Source organism: Coloeus monedula (assembly GCF_965178545.1).
Source record: "Coloeus monedula genome assembly, chromosome: 2".
NCBI lineage: Eukaryota > Metazoa > Chordata > Aves > Passeriformes > Corvidae > Coloeus > Coloeus monedula.
The window spans coordinates 53,131,063-53,153,705 of record NC_138782.1 but is presented as its reverse complement, the minus strand read 5'-3'; the positions used below and the strand labels follow the sequence as shown (position 1 = coordinate 53,153,705).

The 22,643-nt window shown below is 38.7% G+C and overlaps 1 protein-coding gene across 2 annotated transcripts in view; it reads left to right on the top strand.

Annotated features, from left to right (window-relative positions):
• GRM1 (glutamate metabotropic receptor 1) overlaps window positions 1-22,643 on the top strand; it is a gene marked incomplete at both ends in the record, with an annotated part of 188,683 nt that overhangs the window by 17,351 nt on the left and 148,689 nt on the right. For both annotated transcript variants that reach the window (XM_082302657.1, XM_082302658.1), the window contains one exon: window positions 18,508-18,757. In XM_082302657.1, coding sequence (XP_082158783.1) covers window positions 18,508-18,757 — 250 coding nt within the window. The remainder of the gene's footprint in view (window positions 1-18,507; window positions 18,758-22,643) is intronic.

The following is a 22,643-nucleotide window of genomic DNA, read 5'->3' as shown; positions in this document are numbered from 1 at the left end:
TAGTGCTTATCTATTATAATTACCAAGCCAGTTATTGCATCCCATGATGGACTTCAAGATCCCATATGTGCAGCATTTGTAGTTCCTGAAAGTTTAAATTTATGTGTGTATTTAACTGTGCATTTCTTTGTCTATGTCCAGTTTACTGATTAACCTAGATCAGGCTGCATTGATAACTTGTCTCCCAATCTTTCGGTCATTTGCAAATGTTATTGGTAATGCTTTTGTATTTTTGTTTTTCCAGGTCACTGATTAATGTTAACCTGTAAAATCTAAGAACAGATCCTTATGGGACACAATAAAGAGACACCCACTCAATTAGTGTTCCTTTACTGCAAGTATATGTTGAAACCTACCAGCCAGACTTTAATCTGTTTTATATCTGCAGTACTGATTCTTGTCATTCCAGGTTCATAGCCAAGATGTCATGCAAGATGAAGGTAGATGTACTGTGGAAACTGAACCGTATTGCATTGCCAATATTACTTTTGATAACCAAGACTATAAATCCAGTGATGAAAGATAATTTGAATAACTGTATTGGAAACACCTAGTTTCCACATACACATAGTGATTGGCAACTCTTACATTGACCCATTGCCTTAATTTTTTTTGTAGACAAATTCCATGTCGGCTGACAAAATAACCTGTTTTTTTGTCCAAGATGGATGTCAGGCTGACAGACCTGTAATTACTCAGGTTAGCTCACTTATCCTTTTAAATATTGCACAACACTTTTTGTTGCAGTCCTCTGGCACTTCACAACTTCCAACAGCTATTGAAAATAGTTTCTAGTAGTTCAGAGGCTCGTCAGCAACTTCTGTCAGAAGTTATCTGAACACATCCATTTAAAAATGCCTGCCTTTTGGAGCTGCCACTTGATTTCCTTCTGAGTTGGGAAGGGAAATTGCCATTCATCATCCCCATCAACACCGTCATCATCTTCTGGTATGTATACATTATCTGTCTCTTTCCCAAGGTACAGAAAATAAAACCTATTAAATGATTCTTTCTGTTCTGCAGAATCCCTTCTAGCACTGATCCATCATCATGATCCTTTCTTTTTCTTTCTTTCTTTTCTGAAATTCCCAGCTTCTAAAGTTTCTCTGTTACCTTTTGGACTGCAATATCACCAACAAAATGGCATAATTTCATTTTTTCCATAAGAGGAAGGCCAGTTCAGATCTAAGCAAAGAAGGTGGCTGGGAGGGATTACTGGGAGACGCAGAGGAAGGCCCAGCTCTGTTGCCCAGTTTGACTATGCTTATTCTGGCAGGCAAAGCTGATTGATGTCATTAAGGGCAGGAGATGACACAAGAGGCAGTAGCTGCTGCTGTGGGAATGACAGCTCCTGAGAGTAGTGGTCAGGGCTGCTGGCATCCACATTTTAGGATCTGCCAGGGGCAATCAACCTGCTGCCCCAAAGCTTTCATCCTGCCCTGAATCCCAGGGCCCTTCCTCCCATCCACTAATGCTTTTGACTAACTTTGAGCCGGCTCCAGTTACAGAGCTCCCTGTGTAGCAGATGGCTCGTGGTGCTGTGTGTTCAGAAGATGGAAAATCTCTAATAGGGTTGCCCAGAAAGATTACCCAGTCAACATTTGACCACTTGAGTCATTGTTGTGCCTTTAGTTGTGCCTACAGTTGGGTTTTGCATTGGAGAAGCAATGGCATTTGTTTCCCAAGGATGGTAAGCACAGCAGTTTTCTCAGGGGAAGTGTCTATTCCAAGTGTAGTGTTCTGACATAACTCTATGAGAAAAGAAAGAAAAAATGGTCATTTGTGGTTAAAAAAACCAACTTCATAGCATCCCATCCCTAAGAGACAAAATCAGTTCATCTGTCTCTTGCTCTTTATACATACACGAACATACAGAAGTGCTCCAGATGCTTTTCATTAACACTGTGTTTTATGTTCATCAACATCTGTTAATATGAATATCCACTCAGAATAAAACATTGCTTAAGTGAGAAAGAACCCTTACTAATCCACTCAAATTAAGTTGTCAAGAAAAAAATGGTTTGCAGAGATCTCGAGAAACGTTAAGGAAACCAGAAAGCTTTCTGCCCTTGTCTTTTCTTCAGATTTGTTAAATCAGAGTGCAAGCATCATGTCGGATGAGCAGCAGTGCTTGTGAGAGTGCATTTATCAAGTCCTAACAAGAGGATGGAGGAAAATTGAAATGCTATTACAATCTTACTCCTGGTTAAAAGTGAACTACTAAATTTTGCACTAATTCATTTTGACAGATGATATTCTGACAGAACTGACATCTATAACAAAATGTGACTAAAGTGGATGCAATTCAGGAAGTGATGTTTCATTTTTTTTTCCTAGCACTGTGATGTCAAAGTAGTAGATAATTCAGAGTTGGATTTCTTTCGTCTTAAATCCATTTATCTTCAATCATCAATACTTTTTGTTATAGGCAGACATCTCCTTACAAAAATAGCAAAATCATTAGTTTCTTAGATTGTAAGAAAAATGAAGTAATTAGTCTGATTAATATTGCTAAGGAAAACTGTCACATCTCACCTGTATTCCTAGGTAATGTGTGTGATAACATTTTAAATTATGATATTGTTAACAGCCTTTCCTGTCTCAGGTTGGATTTTTTCATTGGAAATGCAAACATTATTTTATTTTACATGCTGATGAGACTTAAGAGAAGATCGAGTGCTGTGGGGGTGGGTAACTCTTGCAAGTCACTTTTCTATAAAACTTCAGTTACAGCTCTCTTTAGGGTGTAGGGTTGAAAGCAAGGCTGGCAGTGAGTGTTCCAACAAGATACTGCAGAGGTATTTCAGATATAATTATTACTCATGATTGTTTGCTGGTCATTGAGATAAACTCTAATCTTCAGCTGAAAGATGCCAAGTGAAACTCATCACACCAGGGTTTTAGTCCAGACAAAGGCTCTGCTGTTCCTGAGCTTTTCTTTAGATGCTATGATGAGCCTTCTCTAATGCTCACTGAGTGAATGGTTGCAAGGAAAGCATCACACACAACTACTTTTAGCAAGCAGTACAGGGCACAAAGCTGCCAGGCCAGTGCACTAGTTCAGAGGTCGATTATTGCTTACATGAAGAGAGGTAATTCTCCCTGGGCAGGTGTACTTGGAGTGTTCCACCAAACTTGGTCCCAGTGCCGCTGAGAAAGTAGCTACTCAGTTGTCTTTCTGAGAGTGTTTGCTTTTCCTCCACAACTGAACAATGAAAAAGTCTTAGTGAACAGAGAGGACAAAAAGGATAATCAGATACAGTTCCTTTGGCTGCAAACTGCTATGCAATAGATTATTTCAGAAGGTTCCTGTATGTGAATTCAGTAAGTAAAGTTTGCCTGTTTTTCCTTTTTAAAATAACTGCAGTAAGGTGTCAGATGATGCATTGAAAGTACTATCTTTAAATATCGTCATTAAATAAGAAGTTATCTTACCCCTAGCAGAGTCTGGTGATTTAAATTTTTTATCATATCCTATTACGTTCCCTCCCTAATCTCTTAATTTTGTTTTTAGCCTGTCTTATTAGTCTGATATGCCCTCTTTGTTAGCTAAGGAAGATGCAATAAGACAGTTTGGAAATACTGTCATTCTATATTGTAAGAATTCTCAGAGGCATTGTATAAGCCTGCAACCCTCATTTTTTTCAGCAATCATTTGCTTGAGACTCCGTTTTTGAAAAATAAAATCAATAGATATTCAGTCCAGATAATTTTAGACTTTTTTAAAAGGTGCACAATGGAAAAGTTTGTTTTAAATTTAATAAGAGCTTGAAATTTCTCAGAAAGCACTAACCTAAGATTAGGGCAGACAAACTATTTAAGTAAAAATGGAAATCCTTATGCAAAAATGCCATGCCTGTAAATCAGCCTTTATTATTGCTACAGAGTAAAGCTTTTTCACAGAATCACAGAATATTCTGAGTTGGAAGGCACCCACAAGGATTGTCCAACTCTTGAGTGAAAGGCCTATACACGGGTCAGAAACATTAATACATTGCTATATCTTTCACTTCAGCTGACCTTTAGCAACTTCAAAAGCTTTTTGCAGGATCATTTTTCTTTTCTGATTCTTTGGTAATCTTGCCTTGGCTCTTTCACTCATAAATAAGATGCATTTGATGGTTTTCCAGAGTTCAGTAACAATTTCTGGGGTTTTCTTATATTCCTCTTAGATTTTTCCACTCAGTACACTGAGGGTTCTTTTAATTAATCTCAGAAGATAATTGGTTTATCTCTTAGGTTCCCAAAAGCCTATAAGTGGGCCTTGTCAAGTATTCCTTTGTGCTTAACATGGCCCTGCTGTACTCTTCTATCTATCCTGGAAATACAGTCCCCTCGCATCTGTACAGACAACAGGCACCCAAGGAATATATAGAGGAATGTTGGAACCAAGAAAGGCAAAAGTGAGAAGACAAGTGTTGCTGATATTTATTAAAATCTCCAAACTTACACAACCTTCACCCTTTGGCCTTCCTTTGCATCAAATTGCAACAGCATTTGTAAAATTGTCAGAAATATAAGCCCCAACTCCCTGTTCTGTTTTTGCACTTGTATATGCATGTAACCCCAGATTCAATCAGTGAAATCTGCATCCTCAAAACAGTAGTTTTTTTGTCTTCACTCTGTCATTTAATATGCTTTCCAACATTTTATAAATAGTCATGTTATCAAAGCTGAAAATTGAGGTCTGCCTAGCGCATCTCCTTCTCATAATATCTTAATATGCATAACCATATGCTTTTCTGATTATATTAAAACCTGGACAGATGTATATGATAAGATTGTAGTTCATTTGGAAATACCATAGCGATGTAAAATATATTTTTGAGGATAAAGCTAATCTTAGACACAAAATCTCATACACATAAAATACAAAACCTAATTGTTGTTATGTAGGAGGGAGGATTATAGAAAAGTCTAACAAATGTATTTTAAGTTAATACAAATTCTGTCCATAATTTTTAGGTTCATTGTTGCCAGTGATTTTGCAGGAAAGGGCTTGCTCATGGTTGTGGCAGTAATTTCTGTCATCAGGCTGACATTTCAAGAGCAGCCTTCTGCATTTGTACCCACCCTCCCAGACGAACCAAAAACACATTCACACCCTCCCCTAAGCCCTGCCCCCGGTAAGGGGCTGCAGTGATAGTGGGAAAGAGGCCATTGCATTACCCAAATAGGCAGTCCAGACAGTCTTTGGTGGGCATCTTTCACACTCCATATGGGAGAGCAACAGCTTGGAATGAGCTGCTTTGCACTGCTCATGGAATTAGTGCATATTGCATACAAGAGGGAGTTTCTTATCTCCTTATTCCTCTGGGTAAGCATCCTAGAGGGGTTTAAGATGAATCCATGAAGAAAATAGGCTGAAATCTGTGACAACAATTTGTGTATGGTTTTATATAAAAGACTGACAGTCTTTTCTCCCTCCCTTCCCCACTGATGTTTTATCTGTGCAATCAGGAAGTCTTGAGCTGGATCCTGATGGCACCAAAGGAAATGAACAGTGGCTGATTTCCATATTACCTTCTGAGGCTCAAACAGTCTCAAAGGAGATAGAGAAAAATTTGCATTCAGACCACATTTTAAACAAAAACACTATTCAAAACCACTATTTTTTGAACACATGGATGGTGAAAAATATACCAGCATTTCAGAAACAGAGAAATACTGCTCATAAGGACACAGCTTAATGTGTTCTGCATCATCTAGGGGAATCCCTGTCATGTAAGTGGGATATGCCCAGTCCTTGAGCATCACTACTCTCACGTAGTGCAGACTCACAGATGCCCCAAAATTCCCTATTCCAAGCAGCTGTGAGTTTGTTTCCTTATACAACTACATACAGAAATATCACCCTTTTAATCCAATTTAATCATAGAGTCTAACAGGAGAGTGCTCTTCAAAATAGGGTAAGGCAAACCTCATTTAAAGGTGTCCTGTAAGATCACTGTATCATGATAAGCTTCTCAAAAGATAAGTGCATGCAAACCATAGAAACAAACTATTCAATTGCATGAAAAAGAAAACATTTACAATTAATAAAAGGGGCATATCAGTGCCACCCAAAGTAGTATATGACTTGTATATCTCTTAGTTACATCTTAAGAATCATTATTTTCTTTCTACAACAGCAGGTGAAGCATTGGTATTTTCTATGCTATTTTGATGAAATCTTGTTTCTGTACTAACAATCATCAAATCTAACAAATATTATGGAGGAGAGGAGATTATGTAAGACTTCTATAAAAGACTAACAGATCTTATTTTAAGTGCCAGAAATGCTTTGTTGGAGAGAGAAAGACTTTGTGTGAAACCTCAGTGGTATACAAAATTTGCAGTGGCCTTTGCACTGCTGATTTTTCCTCTAAGAAGACCCATTTTTTCTCTGCATCTATTTAACATTTTAATGAACCTTTTATGAGCTTGCTGTCATAAAGACCCTCTCTGTTTTTTTTGTTTTCTTTTCTTTTAACACTTGGCCAACTTAACACCTCTGCTTAAATTTGTGTTTCTGAAGGTTAATGGTAATTACATTAAATAAAAGAGAAAGTGAATTTTTTTTCTGGAATAAAAAAAAAGGAAAGAAAGGAACAAGAAAGGAAATTATAAAGTGTCCAATATAATAGAAACTGGAAAATTGTTTATTTCTTGATCTCACATGTGTTTTGCTATCAGCACCAATTCACTCATTTATATTTGGATTAGATACAAGAAGACGATGATATATGGCCTGAAAACATTCTATGCATCTGAAACATTCAGTATCTTCTCACTCATTGTTGCTCACATCTTGTCACAGAACATTATGTTATTTCATACCAAAGGCATGTTAGTGATGTCAGGTTATACAATGCCAAAATGGAATTGTAGTGTCTTGTGCTCTTGGATCAGAGAGAGAAAGAAACAGGAAGAAGAGAAAGAAGGTGGGGGAGAGAAATAAAAAAGTGACAGAGAGACAGATTAAGTAGAAAGATATTCACCACCCTTGTGGATCCAGCAGTGTCCTGTTTGTCCTTTTCTTCTGGTTTTGGTGGTGGGGGTACCAAAAAAACATACAGTTCAGTGGAATAAAGTATATTCAGCTATCTGTGGGAACGTGCCAAGCACCTCCCCTGTGCTGGGGAGTTTTACACTGTCTTTTTCAACACACCCTGGATCTGTTGCAATACTTGTGGATCAGGTGGAAGGCCTTAGGAATGAGTCTGGAGGACGTTTCAGGGGTCTTTGATGGTTTATGACCCTTTTTAAAACAAGACACCTGCCTCTTATGTGTATGTCCTGTGTGAATGTGACATTCCCAGGGGTTGGAGGAGTTTTACAACTGAGCCAGTTTGTGTGACGGAGGACTCTTTGTAGGGTCTGCTTCTTATCTGGCTTGTAGCCTCTGGTGATGGGTGTTCAACCTCTCTGTACCAGAAGTTTTGCCATCATACACATAAAAACTCTTCTCCTCCTCCTTGGTTGGTGGGGAGAGTGTGCAAACCTGACTTCAGCAAATGAGTCTGGCTGGGCTTGGGGCAGGCCTCCCTGCCCCAAGCCCAGCCAGAGATGATTTTCAGCACAGCTGCTGGGTTTGGCTTTCCTTGTGGATACATTCTCCTCCTTCAGCCTTGTTTAGTTCTCCTTAGACCTGAGATAATTGAACAATAGTGCCACCTTTATTCTATCTCAAGATCCCATCAGGTGACTCAATTCACAGTCCAAATTCCCAAAATCCAGGAGGCATATTTGGAGTGGGATGGTGGTGACAGTGATGGTGAGAAGGTGGACTTTGATGGTAGCGCCTCTTAATACAGTTTGCTCAAAGTCCTTTGGTCATCTTAATAGTGTTTAAGGCAATTATGGTTTTTAAGTCTCTTATATAACCATCCCATGGTGCCCAGTCAGCTTTAGGGATGAATTTTCTGACACTCCCAGTGGCAGAAGTACATCTGTTGAACTGCTCCATTCCTTCTTGTCAAAAATAGGTTTGTTGTTGGAGAGAAATATATGGAATACTTTAGCGTGCAGATCAGACCTACCACACGTTGTCCTAAGATCAAGAGGCACCTATGTCAATCATTTATTGGCAGAAACATTGAACGCACTGAAAATTGCTCCTAGATGAATATGTTCATCAAAACTCCTTGCACACGGCAGGCTGTGCTGTTTCCCAGTGCTGGAGCAACCACACAGACTGGCTGAGGAGTCCCCCATAATGTTTTTGCCAAGAAGATCACATCTGCACAGCTGCAGATGGATTTCTTCCTGGCTCTGAGCTGTGAGATCAGAGCCAGCCATGACAATGCTGCCCTTTTGGCCTCTGTCAAGGCTGAAAGCTTTGCTTCTTCACTGTCAGTGAAGTGCCAAAGCTGAGACCAGCAGGCCACCGAAATCTGCCTCACGCTCTGCCACCTCACAGCCTGCTTTGGCAGTAGTTAGTACAGGGCTCCTGGAGAGCTCGTACGCAGCCAACTGTGCAAGCACGGCTGCCTTGCCCTCCATGGCTGCTGCTTTTGGATGTGCTCAGGGTATGCACAGCCTTGGCCTCTCTCCCTCCATGTCACACCTGCCACTCCGACATCTGTGGTCACCTGCCTCCCTTTGCTCTCCTTCTCCTTCTCATCCTGGGTTTCCCTCTCAATAATTGGGACACGGTGTGGCAGAGGAGCCTGCCCCGCCATCAGCCTCCCCTGGGAGCCAGGGCCGCACAGCTGCCAGGCTGCCAGCAACCCCACCCTGGGCCAGCATGGCTGCTCTGCCAGCTCTGCTCTGTGCCCCGGGCATGGCACTGATGCCCTCTCCCCTTGGCCACTTTGCTGGTGCCCAGTTTCTTTGAGAGCTTTGGTCCTCAGAGGCGCGATTTGGAAAAAGACAATATGGTGGGAGCTGTGCCCAGCTTCCCTGGGACATGCAGGGGCCTGTGGTTATTTTGTGGGCCTTTGACAGAGAGCCACTCCTTGCCCTCAGTGCATCTTTCCAGGAACATTTATTTGAGGACAGAGCAGCTGAAGCCACAATGGAATGGCATGCTTGGGTTCAGATTGTTTTGAGCTGGGAAGAGAAGGCTGCTGGGACCTTCTGGATGAGATTACAATTTGTGAGTACCCAGAAGCCATTCCTCAGGAGGTGTCTGTAAGACCTGGCTGTAGAGGAGGCAAAACTTCAATGTCTGCACTATTTGGGAAAAAACCCCAATATTTTTGTCTTTCTCCATGAATTGTCTTTTTTTCTATTTCTTAACCCAGCAAAAGGACCTTCTGTTTTCCCTCCAATGAGCAATTTTACAGGCCTGCCTAGCAGCACTGCCCACATCTCCTCAAGGATGCAAAATGCTTTAAGAACTGCATCAGGAGTGCTGCAAGGGCCTCCTGCCAAGTCCTAAGGTCTCCCCCATTAGGTCCAGGAGCACAGGAGGTGACCTGGGAGCATTCCTGAATGTGGACATGGGTGAGGGTTTGGGAGGGCTCAGCCTGTCTGAGGTGTCATCCCTCGGGTGAAGCCTCACAAAGCTGCACAGATTCAGACCTGTGTGCAATATCTCACTATCTCACATGTTCAGGCTTATCACTTTCTCCTACTTGAATTTGGCCATTTTTTTCTAGCTCTCAAGCCTGTCCTAGAGTTTATTCTTCTGTATTACCTCTGTGGGATCTATTTAAAGTAAACTACGAATTTGTTCGTTACTTATAGTAATTCAGCTTTTACATTAATTTCCTGTACTAGCTCTGCCTGGATTCTCAACATTAAGTCACCTTTTCATATGCAGATACTACGGTAGCCTTTGGGAAAAGGTATTTCAACTGTTTCACCATTCAGCAGCAGACATGACATTTAACATTGTGTAACTCAAACAATTACATTGTGTTAATCTTTGCAGTTATGAACTCAATTGGAAATGCTGGAATGAGCATCTCTCCTCAACTTTATTACTGAGACAACCTTTCAAACTTAGGATTTGAATTTGGTTTTTGTTTTGAATTTATTTCAGATAATATTGTGAAATTATATTCATTTTCATCAAAACCTTTAATGGACAGGTAAAGCAAGGCACCCACTGTTTTTCTTAAACATATTTAAATTAAACTACAATTATTTCTAAAATATTATAATATTCTTTTGAATAATAACTCTACAGTATTCAGGGATTTTCTAAAGCATACATCAAAAAGTTTATCTTCTGATTTGTGAAAAACTGTAGGATTTATTCCAATTAGATGGACAGTTTCTCTTGTGATGGATAAGACAGGATTAGGTGTAATTTTTTAGTAAAAGGACTAAGAATTATTACTTAGATGTTATTCAAGATGCAGTATAATTCACATCTAGAGCTGTGACGCTCACAACTGGAATGTATCAGTGTGTAACAATCGTATATAAGCTAAAACTCCCTTAAAGGTCATGAACATTTAAGTCTGGGGTTGTACTTCAGTTCAGTAGCTTTTTAGATTTTTTTTTCGATGGTGTGTGATAACAGCCAGTAAAGAATAAAATTTAATAGTTATTTTGTCTCTCTTGAAACTTAATAAACATCTGACAGTTTAGCCTCTGAAATTGCACTTCAGTAGGAGTAGGTCCAAGCGCTAGCTCCTCTTTCATAAGAAAATGAGTACAAAATACTCCTCAGAAAGTAATCTCATTTCTAACATACTTTCCAGATACCTCCTGAAGCCACTGAGAGTGCAGGTTACTGGGAGGTGGTCATAGTATGGCTGACTCTTTATAGAGCATTTCATGATGTTTGGCCTTCTAAGTGCCAGCCCATGAAAACATACAATTTGTGATTATCTTGAGTCACTAAAATAAAATAGCCATCTTTAACTCTCAAAATTATAGGGAAAGGTCAGAAACTGATTATTGTATGTCCTCAGGTTCAGAAAGCAGATAACCAGTAGAAATATGTTTTTAAATTTTCATTAATTCCATTATGTTTAAATCCTCATGGTAGGATACTTGTATGCATGATTTTTGATTCCTCAAGGTTTTAAATCTTGTGCTTGAATGTGAGCTAACCTAATTGGAAGACTGCCAAAGCATGAGCAGAACCAAGGATATACTTCTTTCCTTCTTGAAATGTCTGCTCATATTAAAAAAAAGAAGCGGAATATTGTTCTCCTACTTTGATGTCACTTCTGGGTATCCTTGCTGTAACTACCTTTGCAAATGATTTTACTAACTGCAATATTCACAGAAAGCTTAAACCAAAAAGAGATTATTATGAAACTTTATTCTTACGTTTACTTTCCCCAGACTCATCATGAAGCATAAAAAAATGTGCAAGAATTTTTTCTACCTATGCCAACCAAGAGAAGCAACCAACAGTTAATGTTAGGCATTACTAGATTAATTTTAATACTTTCTGAAGAAAACTGGAAGTTCCTTGCTGATAAGTCATGATCAGAAAGATAAAGTTCAGCAAGCAAATTTGTTACAAGTACTGTGTGTCAGCTATATTTGGAGATGAAATAGTTTCATTAGAATATAAACCTCTCAAACTCCTCATTAGATACATAATAAATAATCACTGGGTGTATGCTTTGAATATATTTAGGGAAAAAAATGGCATGATACCACATTTTGGCATTTTTCTTATTAGGGAAGTGTCGTTTAGCACTAGTAGTCTCATTACTTCAGACTGACTTCACCTGTGGCTGTATTTCTGACAAGAATATCAATGAGTTGTTCCAGATATTGCACCTGCTGCTTTCAGGATGAAGGCTTAAATACAACCACTTTACTAAGTGGCAGAATTTTACCTTTTACTGTGTCCTCTTTACCAAGGTAACACATCACTATGGTGAGCTGTTAGTAAGATGTACTTACTTTGTAGTTAATGACAAGAAGTAACCTAGCATTTAATAAAATTATGTGCGTTTTCTTGTTTGAAATATAATCTCATTTCTCTAATTGCTTTAGGCACAGTGTATTGTTTAATGGATGTAATAATCATCTAATTCAGCATTTCAGCTTTTTAAAAAATATTTTTCCTTGTACTCAATTTTGCTTAACACTAGAAAATGAACAAAAGATTAGTCTGGCCTTAACAGCTCACTTTCTGCCTTTCTAGAAGGACCTGAACAAAACAGGCTGTAAGCACAGATGGCTGAGATCTGTAGTGTACCAAAGATGATTTCTGTCATTCATCTAATATATCCTTCTGGCCTTTGTAAGGCTAGCGTGCAGTTGCTTGGAAATCACGGATGAATCCAGAAACCTTTGCTAAGCTTGAATGAATACAGAGTGCTTACAGTGTAGTTTCAATTTTTAGTAATGAGCTTCCTTCTCCACAGCTAAAGGATGGGGAGGCCTCCATCCAATACAAGATCTTTTTGACAATGTCAAAGAAAAACAGCTAGGGAAATCTAAGGCAAATGCTGACTTCATGCTGAGAGCCATGGGTTGGTCTGGAAGACAAGGGATGGTGGTAAGGAGGACTTTGATACCTGTGTGTGGTAGCAGGCTAAAAGCAGCTTTAGAACTGAGGAGCTGGGTAGCTGGACCCAGTCTAAGCACCAAGAAGCAGTGACTAATCCAGTTGATCTTCAGGAGAGGAAGGCCTCTAGTGAGTAGTAGTAATGTTCAACCTCTATTAAAATGTCCTTAGGGGCCAATGTTTGCAGGACTCTTTTCTCTCTTCAAAGCCACTGTACTTTGAGAAATTGAAATAGCCACTTGAGCATTCTTTTTAAAGCAGTTTTTGGTTTGTTTCTTCCTCTGTAAAACACCTAGAATGAAATAAGAGGTTTTCCTTTAACTTTGCAGTTTTATTGGGGTTTTAGGTCTAGTGAAGTTTGTAATTTGGATGTTTTCTCTGCTGTTTTGTCCTGACTGGTAACAGATTCGGAGCCCATCACCATGCAGAATTCTACTTATTGTAAAGTAGCTAGTACTTTAGCGTTTGTGAAGTGCTCTCATAGTCTAACTCGCCTAATTTGAAGTTGTCCCTTAAAAACACCTGAGGTGAGATTTACTAAGTGAAGGAAACTTTCTCAATGTAATTTTCTATCTGAACTCTGAAAAGAAATTTTGTGGTAAAGACCAGCGAAGTAGGTAGCAAAGTCAACATTAAGTCTAGAGAGTTCACTGAAAAAGAAAAAGCAAATCCTATTTGGTGTAACTGATAACTGGTAAAATGTAGCTTCTCCTGACATCAGTGTGATAGCCTTGAAAAAGATATTCTGGGGAAACATGGAAGTGTTGGATCCTTGCCCTTTTCCCAGCAACAAAGAACTCTGGCAGGGGCTGCATGGTGTCAGTTCAACGGCCCTGGAAGCTGTGTGCCAGCAGGGCTGCTTTCTATGAACATTTATGTTTGGGATAGACCAAATTAACATACGTTGGCAGATCCATTTCTGCAACCTTTTTTTTTTTTTTTTTTTTAGTCTTCTACCTTCAGGGAATAAATATGGACTTTGACTTTTATTTGTCAAAGGTGAGGACAAATTTTTCTCAATCAAAGGTGTGGACAAATAGGTGTAAGTGGTTGAATTATTACAGCTTAGAAAGTGACTGCTTGTCATTTCGGATACATTAGCTGATTCTGTATGTACTCCCAGTTGTTGCTAATGTACTAGTTTAAATCTGATGGATGAACTTCTCTAGTTTGTAATTAACTAAGAGTATACACATGATTATTTTATACGGTTATTAAATTCATAAGAAATACATTAAAATTAGAGAACTTAATTTTTTCCTCTTGTTTACTGACCCTATTCAAAGATACTCCTGTGGTGTAGGGAAGCATACCATATTATAGGAGAGAAAACTGATGCTCTTTTTGCCTTTTTTTTTCTGTTCAAGTGGTCCAAAATTTTCCCGTCTTCTCAGACTTGTATTTGACAACTGGAAAGTTACTGTCTTATTTAATATTATTACTAGTTTTTGCAAATTATTTATTGCAATGTGTCAGGAACTAACTTGATAATCAGATCATGTCCTTGCTCTCCTCTTCCCAAATAATTTGCCTTTGCAGTAGCGAAGATTTTAAATAATTATTCTTTGCTGTTATGTCATGCAGCTTTCCTGTTCTCATCTTATTTTCTCTGCCAGAAAGCAGTTAATTAGCTGAATAAAAGAGATGTCTTGCTGTGAATCAATACTGAACACTGAAACAGACTTCATACCTCCAGCAATGTGTTTAGAAGCTTTGGAGAGGTGAGCAAACAGATCATAATGTTGAGAGAGGAAAGAAGAGGACAAAAAATAGTTTCTCACTTGTTAATTTGAAAAGGGGAACTTTCTTGCAATATGACTTGCCTCTATAGTACCCTGAGGTGAAACTGGATTTTGTGGTTGTCTTTTTTGGTGCATTACCTTTGTTGTGACCTTGCAAGGTATATGGGATTTTTTGTGTGTTCGCTTTTGATCCAGGTTGTGGTTGCCGTGGTTTAGAGGAATAAATGCAGCAAATAAGGCCCTAGTGGTGAATAATAGGTGACCTCAACTGAAGAGATTACTAATGGCCCAGGTAGGTGTAGTAACTCTTGCTCCCTAACTTTTGTCATTTTAAGTGCATTGGAGCATTCTTGCAGGCAGAGTTCTCTGCTGTGGGTTTTGTTGGTTTTGTAGGTGTTTCTCCAAATGTGTCTTAAAAGAGTAGTTGGTATTTCCTATCGACACTGAAAGCAGAGTGAGAAAGAACAGTCTCAGTCTTTCTCTTCAGCATTATGGTCTTTAAGATTTTTTTTTTAGACAGTTGTTAGCCTATATTTCAAGGAAATGTTCTTCCCAGCTCAAATATGAATGATTCATATTTCCTTAAGTTATTGCACAAATAAATCAATGACTGATTTAATTCAAAGATAGAGATTATGTGGGACACACACTTTTGTTTTTAAGCCCCCTGAAAACACACTGTTATGTGCCTTGGGAAGACCCACACAGACATTCTATGCATCCCTTAAGAAAACAACCTCCAGGATTCTCATAAGCACCTCATTGCTGAGCCACTTCTGCTCCATTTCATAAATGAAAAACTCTTGATAAAGAGAATGGGGAAAAATTTGCAAAACAGCTGTAATAATTAAAAAAAATAAATAAACCTTTTAGATGGAGCTCATGGGTTCTGCTCCCCACACTACTAGTGTGTTAATACAAGCAAGTAGTGCTAATTTCAATATAGCTGTGGCACAAATATAATACTGACTGGCTCACAGGGGCAATTTATGAGGCTGAATTTTTGTTAGTTTCTTCTTTTGTATGTCTTCTGTTGATCAAGATAACATGCTTGATTTTTACTACAGCATCTTCATGTTTTTGTTAAGATATTTAACGTATGGAATGCAAAGAGTGAGAATAATTGCCACTATATATAACCCTCAGCAGCATATTTAGATATTCAGATCCCTGTCAGAAATGGCCTTATCTGGAATTTTTGCAGTGGTGTAGCAAAGCTTCCTTTGGAACTGAGAGAAAAGTATTATGAAAATCCTCTTGGTAAAATTGCAGTCATGATAGGTTTAGAATTTACTTTTATACTGCTGTACAGACTCTACACAGATATAAGGAAAATATCTGTTTTTTTTGAATAAATAGTTGAAGAGACCTTAAAAAAAGTTAAAAAACTGCAAGGTATTGCGGGGCTCAAAGTATGTTACTGGCTCACCTACTTTTGGGTAGAGGTCAGAAAGAAAATCACAATAATAATTATTTTGCCTTTCACAGCTGATCCTGGTGGCAAAAGGCAGTTTCAGATAAGATTAGATCTTTTATTCAATGGCTCTTTCAAAGGAAGAAAAGGTCCTAGCCTGGGGCCCTGGCGTAACTCTTCACTGACTACAATCATGCAGAGATTTCTTTCATTACATGTTTCCCCTCTCAGTTGTTGTCTGTGTGTGGACTGAAATGGATGTACCCACAAAGCTGGTACAGATGGCTATGTTCTTGGCTGTTGCACAGACTTAATTGGTGTTTTCTATTCCATATATGCCCTTACATTGTCCATACCCCAGTATCTGAGTGCATTGAACGATCTATGTAACATATCTCACATGTTCTTTTTCTCCCTGATCCTTTTCCCTGGAGGGGAAGGATGTGCAGCATGTAGTCGTGCTCTGGGAGCATGGCAAACAGGTATTAAGAGAACCTCCTGGGTCACCAAGTCTCATCTCTGGCTGTTGCAGAAACCTACTTTATATAATGCTCTTGTGAGCTGAGAAAGCTCCAGTCAAACTTCAGACTTTGTGCTGCTACTGGAGAGCTGTTATGCTACTTTCGTATAAGGATTGGAAATCTTTCATTTTGAGCTGCAGATTTTCTGCCTTGTTTTTTGCTTATTCCATCTTGTGTCCTTGTTGATCTTGATCTTAATTAGCTTTTTTCCTTCTAGACTCTCTATCACACTTACTGAATTTATAGACACCAATCTTTCTCTTAGCATATGTTTTGGTAGGCTGTTGTACTGTTAGTACGGGTTTGACTGTGTTTGAGATAATCGTTATTTCATCAAAATTAAAGCTGAGAAAAATCATTCCAAATGGATTTAATTTTTCATTTCTTGCAACCATTAACTTGAAGTATAGCAGAATTAGTGCTGTACTTATGTATGACAAAATCCTTCCTTAAAGTTTGAGTAAGAAACCCAATATGTTTTTTAATATGCATTGCCTAAATATCTAATAGGATTCAGTTTAGTCTCCTGTCCCTCCTTAGGTAAGACTTTAAGAATAATCCTACTGGTTTAAAAGAAGTCTGTGTTGAACAAAGTTCCACATGAAATTGGGAAATATATCCTTCCAAAGCATTAAGTGCTTGCTAATGGCAAGTCAGTAATGAGGTTGTCCTGCCTCAGTCTGGGACCTGAGGCAAGTAATCAAAGCAGTACGGCTCAAACTGTACTGCTTTGGAATAAGTCCCTTGGTGACTGCAGGTCCTGGCCTATAAATACCTGGAAATGCCTCCATCTGTGACATTCTCTGCATATGACAAGGCCACAGTGTTTACCCAAGTACAGGGTTGTGGGATGGGGCCGCAGTGCTGAGCCTACAGGGTGGGCTTCTTGGTGGCAAGTTCCCACCAGGCACAGATCTTCCTCTCTTCTCTCCTCCCCACAGCCATGCAGGACTGCTGCTCCAGAGTATGTCTGGCTCTCAGAAAAAAAAAGCAGAATTGACCTAATTGCTGAATATGATGTTGAGTCACAGGCTAGAAAAGAGGCCATTCTGCTGCACTTCAAATTTATGAGAAACTAGGGCAGTTCAGTGCAAAGGGCTGGGGAATTTCAGTTTTGTGTTTGACACTGGACTTGTCAGGTTTGTCTGCAACTTAGTATGACAGTGACTGTCATAGTGTGTCTGCATAGTGTTGATCTGTGGCAAATGATCCATGTTTCTGGAAAAATGCACTTCATTCTACTGGATTTGCACAGAGTGACTAAACTGTCTCTTGCTGCATTTTCTTTCTGATGGCTAACTTTTGAGGAGTTTAAATTTTTTTTTCTGTGAAGAAATTTAGGCTGATCCAGAAGTCTTCCTCTTTGCAATTTGCTGTTTCAAACTCTTGCTGGAAACAGGGAACAGGACCTCTTCAGTCACCCCTCACTTGAAAAGGTCTGGGTCTAGAAGTGATCAGCATATCTGATTTTAGTCCCTCATTAAACTGGGGAAACATCATTGATATGGATAGCATCAAATTAATGATTCTTGTTTTGAACCATTTCTTGCTACTGTTAATAGATACAGGTTTTTCTAATCTATCTGTTCCTCTTGTGTGATGGGTGTTCATAAGTTCTGTGCTCAGGTCAGGCATAAAATATTCAAAGAAAACTTGGGGTTTCACCTGTCTCCATAGCAGAAGGCAGTTTGAGTTTTGTAAAACTGTTTTGGCTTGCATAATGTATAAACAGAAGCAAATTTGAGAATCAGTTTCTATATGTAGTTTGTATATAGTTTGGACCATACAGTTCAAATATTTCTGTCTTGGAAAGGGTTACTTCTGAAGTTCTTTCAGATAGGAAGTCTCCTTTTCTAAGAGAGACATCATCAATCCTAAATTTTAGCTGTCATGAACACTGCTTGGTCAAATTAGTATAAGTGATTTTGAAAATGTTACCAGATCAGTGTGTTTCAAATTTACATCCATCTTTCATTCACTTTTGTGGACATGGGCTGCATGTGATACAGATAGCTTGGAATTAAATCCCCTTTTCTCTTTCCAATGGCTGTTTTCCTAAAGTAGCTCAACTGCGGTTTTTGCCATAGAAATGTTGGTAAAACTTCATTCTTGCTGTCTGATCTGTCCCCTTTTCTTCCTATCCAACCCTTGTACAATATCCCCTTTACTATCCATTGTTAAGTCAATGTAAGAAAAGAAACTTGCAGTCTCCAGTTCTGTTAAGACCTACTGATACCTGGATATCCTTTTGCTCCACTGAACTCTGAGAGCATGTTCACTTTGATGGATCTCCTTTGCTCTTCCTTCTGCTAATGTGCTGATGCTACTTGATTTTGTGGGGAGAAATCTATCACTTTGCCATCACCATCCAACTGGTTAAATGCATGATATAATCTTTTTTTTTTTTTTTTTAACCAGGAAATTATGGGGAAAGTGGAATGGAAGCCTTCAAAGAGCTGGCTGCCCAAGAAGGTCTCTGCATTGCTCACTCTGACAAGATCTACAGCAATGCTGGGGAAAAGAGCTTTGATCGCCTGCTCCGCAAGCTGCGAGAAAGGTTACCCAAGGCTAGAGTGGTGGTTTGCTTCTGCGAGGGAATGACAGTGAGGGGAATTCTCATTGCCATGAGGCGCCTGGGAGTGCTTGGGGAGTTCCTGTTAATTGGAAGGTAAGGCTCTGAGTGTGATTTCTCTGCCTTTCCTCTCCCTCTCACCCTGTAGGTAGGCCTTTGATTTCAGAGCTGTGCAGTTCAGGCTACCGGTAATTTCCACAGTTACTCATCTAAGGACCGAAAAGAAGTGGCAAGATGGTAGAGCAGACTCTCAGGAAGGAGATATGAAGATGTATGCCAACTCGATCAATGGTGATAGCTTTTGCTGAAGTAAATGTTAATTACTATTTTATGAGAGTATGTAACATTACTGGTTTTGTGCTTTTGCCCACTTTAGAGGGACGTTTCATGGGCAGATTTTTAGACTTGAGTAGGGAGTGAAGAATTCTAGTTTCAGCATGTGATCTGTGACATGTGACAGAGTTTCATGTGTTTAACTAAAGATGGCCCCTCATAATTTGAAACCCCAAATAACCAAGTGTTTTTGATTACTGGAACTTTTTTCCAGTGTTATGATTACAACCTGGCATTCTCAGTTGTACACTGTATTTTACTGTGATCTTTGCTGTTGAAAGCTGGGGCACTGATATAATGCAAGTTGGTTTGTTTTTAAAGCATCAAACTTGCTGATGGCTAAATGAGTATGTATGTATGTTTTTGTATCACCAGAGTAACAGTGCAGATGTGTGTTGGATAGAAAAAGGCTGTTTTTATCAAAATGAGAATGGTTGTTTTCTTCTACTAGAGTTTATCTTCGTAGGTATTCACTGATATATGTTCATTTTAGTTCTACCACATGCTTTATCCACCTTTCCCTTTTTGTGATAATTCTTATTTTGAGGCTTCTTTGACTTTCACCTTGATTTCTGCAATGTCTTTGTCCATTTATCTGTCTTTATGGACCTTGCTCAGATGATGAGGATGGATATTTTCTGTCTTCTCTGTTAGACTGATGTCTGCTTTAATCCTCCTATTTACTCCCTTTCTTATTTGTAATCTTAACATTCCCTGAAGGAATGTTCAAATTAATTCCTTCAAGGCCTTTGACAGTTGTTTCCATGCCAACTTAGCTTCTGTTGTCACCTGATCTTATCAGACTTCTTTTTGTCCCATTCTTTCCCTAAAGTCTTTGTGCCTGACATTGTTGCGACTGGGATCCTCTCCTTTTGGTCTGTGCTATGGTATTGTCTTCCCCTGACTATATTGCTCCTCAAAACCCACAGTTAGGATTTCTACAAGTCAGACAGCTAATCTGGCCTAAGGAATAGACTGAAAGCAATCAGTCACTCTCATTATTTTTTTGTTGCAGTCTTTGTTTGTAATCTATTTGAAGCTGAGGTTGTATCTCTAGAAGGTTGTGAAGATAAGACATAGCACATTTGGAGAACCATCAGCACTAAAATGAAATAAAGAGTAAGGCTGTATTGAAAATGGTATGTTCTAGATCATGCACCTTGTGGTTCACATGCATCATTTAGTTTGCATCAATTGAAATGAATAATGGAAGGCTTCAGGAATGACATGTTTTAAGTATGGGTTTTCAGTGAGTAGAAGGAACTGAATATAATAAAATTAGTCTCAGTGACATCATCCCATGTGTTTTAGTAAAGCTTTAGGCAATGCTATGCTTTCTTCATGTATTGTCACTGTAGCAGTGTTTCATTGTACACTGATTTTGGTGCTCCCTCTTGATGCTGTCCATACAGAGAACCAAAGAAATTAACCCTGCTACATTAAGCCACAAACCTCAGTTTCCTATTAGACCACGTACTCCATCCCCTACTCCTTGGATGTGTGGAACATTTCAGCTTAAAATTGACTTCAAGCCCTTACCAAACATTACACTAGTCCATGAAGTTCATTTGTTTGTCTTAGAATTTGTCCAACAGTGTAGTTCTGAGCTTTTTTGGCAGAAATGCTCACCTATTAAATGCTAATAATGGAATTTCTTTGGAAATCACTATATATTTTTCAGGCAGATTTTTACATACCCTTCCTTCATGCTGGTAATTGAGTATGGGATACTCCTTTTTAGGGCTGAGTGGGTTCTGTCAATTGTAAAACAGGCTGCTTATTGCTTTGCATAGTCTGGATTGTGCACAACAGCTGGTTGAAATAAAAAGTATTATAGGGCTTGCATATATTCTTTTACGCTTGCAGAACTAAAAGAAAAGACATTTTCTTTGAATTGTCCTAATTAAGTGATTTTAAAAAATGGCAAATTTAGCAAACTTGTGAATAAGTAAGTTGCAGTGGAACTGCAGAGCTATGAATTTGGTCATCTATCTACAAACAGGAACCAAGGCACACATTAACGTTACTTTGATGTGCTATTTAGTCTTTTTTATTCAAGTACCCAGCTAAGCAAAAAGCTAAGAGCCTTTTAAGAACATTCTTTTAATTGAGGGAAGTGGGAGTGAATGTGAAATCAAGATTTTTTTTTTTTTTGCAATAATGAGCTAAACAAAGTCTTTAGTTTTTCCCACCGATTTATTATCAGCCACATGTTATCAACCTCATTCTCTGCTCTGACTCACTGTAAAGCGGAAGCCTTTGCAAAGGAACACCTGGCTAAATAGTTCTCTTTCTGCTACATCCCCAGTATTGCTTTTATCAAATCAGACAGGAACAGCTTAGCTTAACTAAATTCATGCTATCAGAAAGAGAGCTGGGAACTAAATTTGACTTCTGTTTAATCCGAAGTTCAGTCTCCTTTACTACTGCGAGACTGTTATCTTAGTGAGAAGGGAATTCCTCTTTCTGAATCTGGAGAGAAGCTGGAATTAAGACAGTACAATAGATGAGGTTACAATCCTGCCTGAGGCAGAATGGCAGATACCCTGAAATCTATAGTGTTGAAACGTAGTGGAGAATCAGTGAGAAAATTTCTTAAACTATGAAATTATGATGATAAATCTTAAAAGGGACTGATAATGAAAGGGAAAAAAGGCAAAACTTGTTCACGGCTTTTTGCATAAAAAGAAATACTAGAATAGAATTGGAGTAAGCAAAGGCAAAAATTATGCTAAAAATTTAACTGTACTCTTAAGGGAGTTCAGGTGATAGCTCTTTTAGCAGATATTAGTTTCAATGTGAAAAGATTATGTAGGAAGATGCTCAACCTCATGTGTCTAATCATGTTTATGCAGGCCACTGGGTTTTATATTACTTAATAAGCATCAATTAGATTTTGTGAGAATCTTGCAAGATGGATGAATCTCTTATATATCCCCTGAGAGAATGCATCAAGAAAAGGCATGTAATTTGACTTTACAGCATCTGTATGGGTAATGCAACGCAGATTAAAAACAAATGAAATAACTGATTTTAAGAGATACTCTGAGGTCATTGGAGAAGAGAAATTTTTAGATAAATAGTTGGAAATCAAAATGCTCTTTCCCAATTTGTTCTCTTAAACTCCTACACTCAATAGTTTGTGTGAAAGTATGAGGAACTTTATGAAGCAAGGGATATACTAGGGGATGGAGCACATGCTGTTTTTCAGCACAGCCCTTTTTAACAGACTAGGTAATGCTTCACTTCTGTAGGTTTTCTGATGCTTTATAGCCTCCATTAATGCTGCTATATGGGCTGTTGTAGAACTGTAAATTTTAAGTGTCAGTACAGTGATCTCTCCTGAAAGTTTGAATGCTTGGCAGTGAAGGTATGGTTGGATTCTCTGCTGCCAACCCAGGACATTACAGAGCGGAAGTCCGTTCTTTCTATGTATATAATAAAACTCATTTAGCATAGGATGACAGAGCTTTCAGGATGCATACTGTGGTGAAATTTTTTCTGACTGCCCTCCCTCCAAAAGCCAGTATTAGTAATGGTTTTTGGCATTTAAATTCACACTTTCTAAAATATTGACAAGGCGTTATCACTGTAAGCTGTTTGGTCCTGTTCTGAGGTGGCTGGATAGGTGGAACGTGATTGCATCCAA